At 34.4% G+C, this 10,600-nt stretch overlaps 2 protein-coding genes across 2 annotated transcripts; one reads left to right on the top strand and one right to left on the bottom strand.

The window, feature by feature from the left end:
- The first annotated feature begins 4,112 nt into the window (after nucleotides 1–4,112).
- On the top strand, nucleotides 4,113–6,581 carry LOC8289283 (G-type lectin S-receptor-like serine/threonine-protein kinase LECRK4). Its single transcript, XM_002512103.4, has one exon. It carries the CDS (start codon nucleotides 4,113–4,115, stop codon nucleotides 6,579–6,581), a length of 2,469 nt encoding a protein of 822 aa, XP_002512149.1.
- A 472-nt stretch (nucleotides 6,582–7,053) lies between these two features.
- LOC8289287 (box C/D snoRNA protein 1) lies at nucleotides 7,054–10,400 on the bottom strand. Its single transcript, XM_002512104.4, has 5 exons — nucleotides 10,050–10,400; nucleotides 9,283–9,484; nucleotides 8,796–8,864; nucleotides 8,538–8,670; nucleotides 7,054–8,256 (listed from the first exon to the last, which is right to left on the bottom strand). The coding sequence occupies exons 1-5, from the start codon at nucleotides 10,267–10,269 to the stop codon at nucleotides 7,645–7,647; spliced, it is 1,236 nt and encodes a 411-aa protein (XP_002512150.1). The 5' UTR covers nucleotides 10,270–10,400; the 3' UTR covers nucleotides 7,054–7,644.
- Nucleotides 10,401–10,600: the final 200 nt, after the last annotated feature.

Below are 10,600 nucleotides of genomic sequence, written 5' to 3'. Positions count from 1 at the left end.
CAATCTACGTCTAATGCATACAGTTTAATAGGAAATGATTCTGAATGGGTAAGTGCAATAAAAGAAAGTATTCTATTTGCTACATCTTTTGACTTCGCCAATTATTTACGATCCTTGTATTATTTTGTGAAGTTGGTGATCCGAATAAACTTTTTAACTTATTTTGGAAGTATTTTGCTGATGATATCAAATATAAATTGCAACATGATTCAGAAATTACTCTTACATCTATTTCGGATAATTACTTAAAGAATAAAGTATTGGGTAGTGAAAACTACTGACTTGATTGTTGTCATAGTGGAGTAGCACAGGGAGTGGTAGCATATTGCTACCCTCCCATTGCTGTTGGGATTTTTTCAATGGCATCCACAAGAAGCAGTGCAACAGAAGTCTACTGGATTCGTGATAGGTCTGTTCCAATATACTTATACCTAGTACCTTGATGCGAGACAAGTACACTATAACTCGTAAAGAGAGGAATCTTGTCCATGCTTCACGCACAAAGGAATTCAAAAGGAGCTACTAGACTTTGTAGGTTAGAATATTAGGAACCTTACACTCATATGAAAGAAAGCAGCCAAAACAGTAGAGAAGATCAGAGACGGATTTAGCGAGAAAAGTCTCCAGCTCACACCTATCTTTGATAAAAGTTGCTTGAGCTAGAAAAAATTTTAACAAAAACTTTTTTAGCTGAAAACAATTTATCTTCACTTGATAGATTATTTTTGGTGACATTGAAAATCGATTGATTATTGAGGAGTTAAATTATAATATTACTAAGTTAAAAATAAACATGATAATTTGATTATGTCTTTCAATATCGAACAATGAAAAGTATATGATGATAGTATTTCTACTGTTAGACACGATAAAGATGGATTACTTTTTGTCTATGGATATAGAGGAACGGAAAAATATATTTATATAAAGTTATTATAGCAAAACTTAGATTTGAAGGTAAAATTATCTTCATTGTAGCTTCCCTTGGAATTTCTGCTTTGTTATTATCATAAGGTAGAACTGCTCATTCTAGATTTAAAATGCTGATCAATATAAATAAATTTTCTACATGTAAAATTAAGAAAGGAACTCAATTAATAAAATGAATAGAACAAACAAGTTTAATAATTTAGGATGAGGATCTTATGAGTCATAAATATTATTTCAAAGCATTAGATAAATCGTTAAGAGATATTTTATGTAAAACAGAAGACGACAAAAGAATAGCCCATTTGCTGGAGAAATTATTTAATTAGGCGGTGATTTTAGATAGATTTTACCAATAATTGTTAAAGATAGTAAAACATATATTATAAATGTGTCGATAACAAAATCTTATTTATGAAATTTTTTTTAAAGTATATAAATTAACTATTAATATGCGACTTACTTCCGTATCTAATGACAACGATGATACTGATGAACATATTAATTTTATGGAGTGGATTTTATCAATTGGAGATGGTATAACACCAACATAAAAACTTATAAAGACACATTGAAAATAATTGAGTAAGGATTCCTAAAAGTTTATTAATAACAGCAGACGTCGATCTAGTAAAATAAATTATTGAAGAAACATATTCGAATTTACTAAAAGTTCTGCTAACCATTCGTACATGAAAGATAAATCAATAATAACACCTACTAATAGAAACTGTTAATACTATTAATGAAGAAATAATTAATTTAATATTGGAGAAGAAAAAATATATTATAGCTTATATTTAATATATAGAATATCAAATGACGTTAACAATTTAGAAATACTTTATCCGATTGAATTTTTAAATAGTTTAAATTTTAATGATTTTTCATAATATGAATTAAAATTTCTCGTTATGTTACTATGCAATATTAACCCTAGCCTTCGTCCATATAATGGTACAAGATTAATGATAACTAATTTAGGAATTAAAGTTATTGAAGCTGTTATAATAACTGGTTCTCATTCTGACAAAAGAGTTTTTATACCTCGCATTGTTCTTTCTTATAGTGAAAATAAATTCTCATTTATAATAAAAAGAAGACATTTGCCAATAATCAATCTTAATAATCCTGAAGTTAATGATTTCAAATTCAAATAAACATAAAATCATCATAAATTATATACTTGAACTAAATACTAATTTTTCATTTTCATAAATTGGCTTAATTAGATGAAAAGATTATAAAGCTACAGATTGAAAATCAGCCCCCTCGCAATATGAAAATATAAAAAAATATATTAATAAAAAACAATTGCGGAGTTGTTGGCTTTGGATATTCATATTAATAAGGTATTAATTGTTGAAATTATTGTAAAATTATTTTATCTTTATCATTTTTCTAAAATCATCTACTAATTACAGTTTCAAATTTTTTATATTTTTCAGGATATAAAATTTACCTGTATAGTTGCTATAAAAGATGTTGATATAACATCGGATGGTAGTACCAAGTATGTCCGCAGTGCAAAAGTAATGTTCAGAACTACAGCTTGTAAATCTGGTAATTGCGATGAAATTAAAGACCCTCCTATTCACTGGTATATATACTTAAATATTCAATTATTATCTTTTACATATCTGATATGTTGTCTAAATTACAAATAATAATTTAAAATTTAGCATAGGATAAGTTGATTACTATAGTAGAAGATGACAATGAATCAACAAAGTTCCTCATTTTCGGACGTGCAACTACGGAACTCATTGGACTGTCCGCATCTAATATTGCCCAAGGTTGTAAAGATAAATTTGTGAGCCCTCCTCTAATTACGAGAATATTTAGGCTTGAGAAGATTTTCAAAATATATTGAGTAATAGAGCAGATGACTCTCAAATTTGTCATTTAAAATTACTCATATCGTTAAACATAGTGAGAAATCACATGTAATAGTTTCAGCCATCCGAAAACAAAGTCCTTCTAGTTCAATGCTAATTCAAAAATCAATCGGAGTTGATACTAAAAAAAAGTGAAAAGAGCACTTGATTTTTAATACAGGCGACAGTTCCTTAAAAAAGATCCCAATATTCGATCAAGAGAATGAAATTGCATTCGTTGTTCTTTCTATTAAAGAGTTACATTTTGATCCCTTTACAGATGAGACAGGTAAAGAAAAATGCAATAAGTAAAAATTATAACTATCTAATATTATAATATACAATATGCTCTTTAAACTCGCTGAATACTTTTAAACATCTATAATGCAGGACATCATCATCATCATCATCCCCTAAAGATGATGACTTTTAGTAGAATAACTTCAAAGACCAATAAGTATAAATAATTATCGAGTTTTATACTCATTTATTATTTTATAGTAATTGATCTTTCTTTTTTTTCAGCATGTACCGACGGTATTAAAAGATTCTTGTGGGGCTAATGCTTATCTTTCATTTATGGTGTTGTTTTATTGTTACGATATTTATGTTCTATTGTAATGGACTATTTCGAGACATTTTTTTCCTTTCTCTATACTATTAAATGTATTCCTAAAAGTTTCTATATACTTAATAATTGCACATTTGCAATTTTCAAGCTATTAAATATACCTGTGGCATTGCACGGGTAACTTTCTAATTATAAGAAACAAAATAAAAAAACGAAGATTATTGTACGTATAAGCTGCCTTCAGACCACAGTGGAAAGTGGTCTGGAATGCATATTATAGAAATTGAAATTATATATTTCCTAGTTTTATTTCCATACATTAAGAAAGATAAATATTTAAAAATTAATTGAGATTAGAAGAGAAAAAAATCAATCTAATCAGAAAGGTAAATATTCTCAACATTCAGTCATATTCGTTGAATTAATGTACCACAAATGATTGCGACTTTTACAAATGCAATAATAACACGTAATGGTTGAAAACGTCCAACCAAGATTACTTGTCAAAGATGAAAACTTCTCGACTGTCTGCAAACGTAAATTCTCCTTGTTACTCTAAACAAGGAGTTGCTGCTTTGATCATTTAGACAATAGTCTTTCTAGAAAATACGCTTTTTAAGTTTCTTGGAAAATTCATAGAAATACGAAGTTAACTCTTCTTGAATACGTACCTAACAATAGCCATTTTGGTTGGGAAAATTATTACTTATCCACAGCTAAATCATCGCCATATCACAATGGCTGCAGCACTGGTTTGCTCTATTTTTTTCCTTGTAATCACACTCTCTTCTTTCGCAGACGCTCAAACGGACACGGCTAAAGTAGCCCTGGGTTCAACCCTCTACGCCAATGATGACAACTCTACATGGACCTCAGAATCAGGTGATTTTTCTTTCGGGTTTCGCCGTTTTCCAGGTCAAGAAGATCAATTCCTTCTTGCTATATGGTTTGCCAAGATACCTGATAGGACAATAGTGTGGTCTGCACCTGCGCAACCTGTGCCTAGAGGATCGAAAGTTGAGTTGACACCTGATGGATTGCTTCTACTCCAAGCACCTGGAAGCTCAGAATTATGGAGCACTGCAAACAGAAATAACGAGAAACCGCTGAACGGCGCTATGCTCGACACAGGAAACTTTGTGATCGTAGCTAATGCTTCAAGCAACATATGGGAAAGCTTCAGGAACCCAACCAATACAATCTTGCCAACCCAAGTACTGAATGTTAGAGACAAGCTTTCTTCAACTCTCCTGGAGAAGAATTTTGCCAAGGGAAAGTTCGAGCTGCTGCTTGGTTCAAGCGAATTGATGCTTCGACAAAGAGATGTAATAACTGGCTACCCTTATGGACCATATCTTAGAGTTCCAAATGTATTGCAGTTAATCTTTAATGAGTCAGGTGATATATTCACCAAGCAAGTAAACAATACGATGATCCAGCGTACTGAAGGAAGCTTTCCAACGAGTGCAAATTTCTACTTCAGGGCAACACTTGATTTTGATGGAACTTTTACAGAGTATATCCACCCAAGGAATCCAAATGGAAACGAGAACTGGTCAGTGGTATCTGTAATTCCTCCTAACATCTGCTTTATTCGAGTCGACATGGGAGGTGGCCCTTGCGGATATAATAGCTATTGTGAAGCTGGTCCTCATGGCAAGCCTAAGTGTGGATGTCCACCTGGTTTTTCTATCTTGGATCCCAACAATCCGTATAGTGGCTGTAAACAAGCTGGTGGAAACTTTCATCAGGATTGTAACCAGTTACAACCAATCATTGAGGAGGAACGTATCGACTTCTTTTTTATGGATGGAGCCGATTGGCCTTTCACAGATTATGAGCAGTTGACTCCTTCGTCAGAAAATGAATGCAGGAGCTATTGCTCGAGAGATTGTAATTGTGCAGTTGCCATTTTCCAAGACCCGAAGTTCAATAATGGTAATGGGAGCTGTTGGAAGAAGAAGCTTCCTCTTTTAAATGGCAGGTTAGACCGGGGTGCTATTGATAGAAGAGCTCTATTCAAAGTATTGAAGGAAAATGCTTCTTCACAGCTTCCACCGAATCCAAATTCCAGGAAGAAAGATCAAGATCAAGTAGTATTGATTCTCTCAGTCCTCTTGGGAACCTCTGCGTTTCTCAATTTCTTTTCTGTTGCTGCAATCTCTCTGGCTATCTACTTATTCGGGCAAAGAAAATTTTATAGCCTTTGCAAAACTTCAGATGAGAGAGATCTAGAAACAAATTTGCGTTCTTACAAATACAAGGATCTTGAAAAGGCTACGAACAATTTCAGGGAAGAACTGGGCAGGGGTGCTTTTGGCACTGTTTACAAAGGATTGTTACCATCAAGCACTCGAAACTACATTGCTGTTAAGAAGCTAGAAAAAATGGTTCAAGAAGGGCAGAAAGAATTTCTAAGTGAAGTGAACACCATTGGCCAAACTCATCACAAGAATCTGGTCCAGCTGCTTGGCTACTGCTATGAAGGTGAGGGACGACTCCTGGTCTATGAATTCATGCAAAACGGCTCTTTATCAAGCTTCCTCTTTGGATCTCCTCGGCTAAACTGGCAACAAAGAGTACAGATTGCATCAGGAATTGCAAGAGGACTCATGTACTTGCATGAAGAATGCAGCAAGCAAATCATCCATTGTGACATAAAGCCTCAAAACATACTCTTGGACGACACCTTCACAGCAAAGATTTCCGACTTTGGACTTGCCAAACTTTTGATAAACAATCAGACCCGAACGCTCACTGGCATCAGGGGAACTAAAGGTTATGTTGCTCCGGAGTGGTTCAGGAACACTCCGGTGAGTGTGAAGGTAGATGTATATAGCTTTGGAGTGATGCTGTTAGAGATCATTTGCTGTAGAAGATGTGTGGAGTTTGAGATGGAGAAAGAAGCAATACTAGCTGATTGGGCTTATGAATGTTATCATCAAGGAAAAGTAGAGACCTTGGTGTTAAATGATCAAGAGGCAAGAAGTGATCTTAAGAAGTTGGAGAAGTTCGTAATGGTGGCACTATGGTGTGTCCAGGATGAGCCGTTGCTAAGACCTTCCATGAGGACAGTAACCTTAATGCTAGAAGGGATTCTTGAGGTTTCTGTGCCTCCATCACCTTTCAGTTACAGTTCTCTATCCTCTTCATCTCTTGAATCCCTAAATGAGAAGTCTGCCAGTCAATCAAAAGGCAGGAAATAATCCACACACCATCTATCCTGTAATGTATAAAAAGGCAGTTTACAGTTAAAGATTTCCGCAAGATTGCCGACTTCAGAAGTGTAACCTCCTATATTGGAAAATATACTTTTGTTATTTCAGTAAATAGTACATTTATCTCAAGAAAATTCAGCAAGCCTGTTTACTTATTCAATAAACTAACATTATATCGATGTTCCACTTCTAAACAAAGATTTATCGAGTTGTCTCTAAAACCTCGATGGGTTGTTTGTCTTTCCATATTCTGAGATGAGCTATCACTTAAGCTTTCAGATTCATATTCAGGGGAGATTCTATATTTCGTCCTAAAAGCAGAGTCAGGGTATGGACAAGGTTCATAATCTGAGAGCAGGAACACCTGGAAAGCAAAACAGAAGAGAACTCTTCTTTAAAGAATCACCTAATACAGAACTAGAAACAAGTCCTATTGAAATTAATGTCAAACCAACCGATAGGTAACCAATCTGCAAGGCTTATGATTATAAATTTCTTTAGTCCTGAAAGCTTGGCAACATTTAACATCTAGGTATTTCTCAGTTATGATAAGCTCGTGGATCGAGAGTTTGACACCTGAAAACTACCAGCCTCTAATTTACAAGCACCATATGTCAATTGATATTTCAAAAACAACAAGAGTGCTTTATACCCTCAAGCTCTGGAATCAAATTGCATTAAACACTTGACTATCCAACATCAGGGGATGACAGATAATCAGTACATTCACCAGCAATGTAGTAGCATATCAGGAAGGGAAGCAGTTTCCGAAGCAAGAGACATGAAGACGAGATTGCTGCTGCTATCAAAGTCATACATCCAACTGAGTTCACAAGTGACAGGAATCCAAGGGAGCAAGTTCTTAAGCTTCATATGAAGGAAAACTAGGGTACCTTATGTATAAGTAATAACCACATAACGGATGCTGCTTCATAAGCACTAGTAGTATCACAAGAACTGAGAAACTGAATCTAGAATGGTAAATACTATTCTCAGAGGCTGCTCTTTCAAAGCCCACCAATCCAAGCCAAATTAATAAATAGCCTATTCATTATTCTGCAATTTCCCCCTCTTCTAGTTCATCCTGCACCAACAGAACTTCCCTGGAATTTGACAAATGTTTCCTTTCACTCTCCTCTTCCTTGGGAAGTTCACCTTCCAAATCAAAAAAGTCATCAGGATTGCCTTGTCCAATAAGACCTGAATATGCATCTATCAAAGCCTGATCAAAACCAAAATCCAAATCCCCAAACAATAGTGGTTCTATACCCATGGAGTTAATTTGTGAATTACTGTCTGCTGCCATGCTCGCTAGAAAAGATCCATCAGAAGACCCATCTAATGATTTCTCAGACATGTTATGACAAGGGATTTCATGCAGTGGGCTCAACATTACATTCTTCGTGAAATCATATATTTGAGGATCTGAAGAGCCATTACTTTCTTCTATTTCCTCCTCCCTAAAAGAAACACCTTTTGGGCTTGCGGAATTGTTAGTTTCTTGTCTATGAGTAACAGATTGCATGCATTTGACAACTTCAAAATCACAACCATGTGAAGGGAGAAATACATGTATAATGGGATTCTCTAAAATAACTATGTTGGCTAATTGTTGTCTCAATGGGGCCTTTATGTCCAGCTCGCAGAAAGGTGACTTGGGTCCCTGAAATAATACAAGAACTTAGATGTCAAATATTTGGTACACAAACTAAAAATGATCACATGAATGAATTATATTCTTGGATGCATTAGTGCAAAAGGAATGTAGTATAAAAACACTAATCCCCAAGGCTAAACCAACCATCTACCTAGAATCACTCTCAGGATCACAGCAGCTAATGACATGCTTATTACTGGGTGGAGCATAATGGAGAAACATTATCCATGCAGCTTAATCCACTAGTTAGCATAGACAACCAGTTTGGCCAATTTGACCATAAATACCTTTGGATACTTGCGGATAAAAAACTTGAGGGAATCCAATTGCTCCTCACAGAACTGCCTTAACTGATGGTTCCATGGTCCAGGATTTAGATGCTGCTCAATTACGGAAAAAAGGTTTCTGTCTTCATGAACTCTGCAGCAACAAGTGCACTTCAGTTCTTGTGTATTTTAGCTAACCTTTGTTATAAAACTACCAAGAGTGAAGAGATTGCTCCATATGGGAGGAAAAAAATACTAAGATACAGTACAACATCTTACCCATGGTCAAGTAAAACGACATCCGTAGTATGAAATCGCCACTCAACTGTCCAAGCTATAAATTTCTTCCTGAAACAAATCAAAACTCTTGTTAGTATCAAGATGCAAAATAACAGCCCAAATGAAGAAACGAAAATTAATTACTAGTAACAAAAAAAGAATCTGCAAGTCACCAATTCACATCCTAGTGTAGCTATAAAATAAAACTATATATATATATATATATATATATATATATACACATATAATAGAGCGCGCGCGCGCGCGCGCGAGAGAGAGAGAAACATACATGCAGAAAGTCTTTATTAAATCAAGTTAACATAAGATGTCAAACAAGAAAATATAAAAATATTTCTACAAAGCATGATAGAAAGAATATTTAAGGATTATCAAACGAAGTCATCTAAGACTAGACTTTTACATTCTAAAGTATGTATCAACTACCAACTAATTAGAAGGTTTATGCAGTTATATACTTGATGATAACCTTTGGTTGTATCGAGATTGGTTCTTCTCTCTCTTTGACATTCCACTTGGGAGAAAAATAAGCTTTGTTCTCCGACTCGCAGCGGCACGTCGAAGACTCTGAAGGTAAGCTGGTAATCTAAACTGCGGATATGCGCACAATTTTGTTCTCATTCTCTGAGCAGATTCAGCAACCCTCTTTGTCTCCTCAAGCAAATTATAATCTATTTGCCAATAGAACAAAATCACAGGAAATTGCTTTGACATGTGAGTAGAACTTTATGAAGCATAATAACAATAAAGTTCTTTTAAAACCAAGCAAAATTACTTTCTTTCAGCCCAATAATAACAGCCAGTTGAGTCCAAGGACTCAACTATAACCAAGTGGGCAAAAGCGAATTCGCAATAATACACAAAGCACTTATAAAGGAAATATTTGCAAAAACAACATTAAAAGGATAGCTGAGTATGTGCAACTATTCGTATATAATGAAAAGTGGAATCAAACAAGGTTAAATGTTTGTTTGGAAAGTATAAAAAATCCAAGAATCCGATTCAACCGAATTCCATTTAGTCAGTTCTCATGCCTGTGAAGCTCGTAGTTGCCAAAATTAAAGTATTTCAACTTAAAATAGAGAGCAAAAGAAAAAAGAGCATTGTGAAATCATGCCAAAAGTTGACATGACTTTACAAGAATTCAATTATTGCACATGATTTAGTTCAGATAAGCCCAAAGGGAATTGAAATTCAGAAAAGTAAATAATGACAAGGCTTAAAAGCAGAAAAAACCAGATAAAATCAGACTATCATTGAACTGAGAAAGAGGAACGAAGTGGGTCTGGTTCCGTTTCCCAGAGCAGCCAGTGCGATGCTTGTGAGCTTTGACACAGGGGAGACTGCAAGAGCGCAGAGAACAGCCAGGGCATTTGTACTTTGATGGGTTCTCTTTGCACTCTTCACATATTGGTTGTTGTTGCTCTATTGGGTCCTTTTGCTGCTGCTGCTCCATTACAGAAGAAGAGAAGCAGAGATTTCTTTTTCCGGGTACGGGGTTTTGATCTGGAGTGTACTAGGGTTTAACGAGGAAGTATAAAAATACTTTTCGGTCTGCACAATAAAACGCGCCGGTTCTTTCTCGGTATCTATACAAGGCAAATAAACACCGCAAGTTTTTGACACATGTTTATTACTTAAAATTAATTAATTTTTTACTAATTATTTAATTTATTATTATTTAAAAATAATATATTATTATAATATATATATATATATATATATATATATATTTATATATAAATTTAGCATTATAAATATTTTTAATATTTATTAAAATAACTAAA

This window comes from Ricinus communis, chromosome 6 (assembly GCF_019578655.1).
Source record: "Ricinus communis isolate WT05 ecotype wild-type chromosome 6, ASM1957865v1, whole genome shotgun sequence".
Lineage (NCBI taxonomy): Eukaryota > Viridiplantae > Streptophyta > Magnoliopsida > Malpighiales > Euphorbiaceae > Ricinus > Ricinus communis.
Note: the sequence above shows the minus strand (reverse complement) of the source record. Positions and strands in the feature narration are given on the sequence as shown.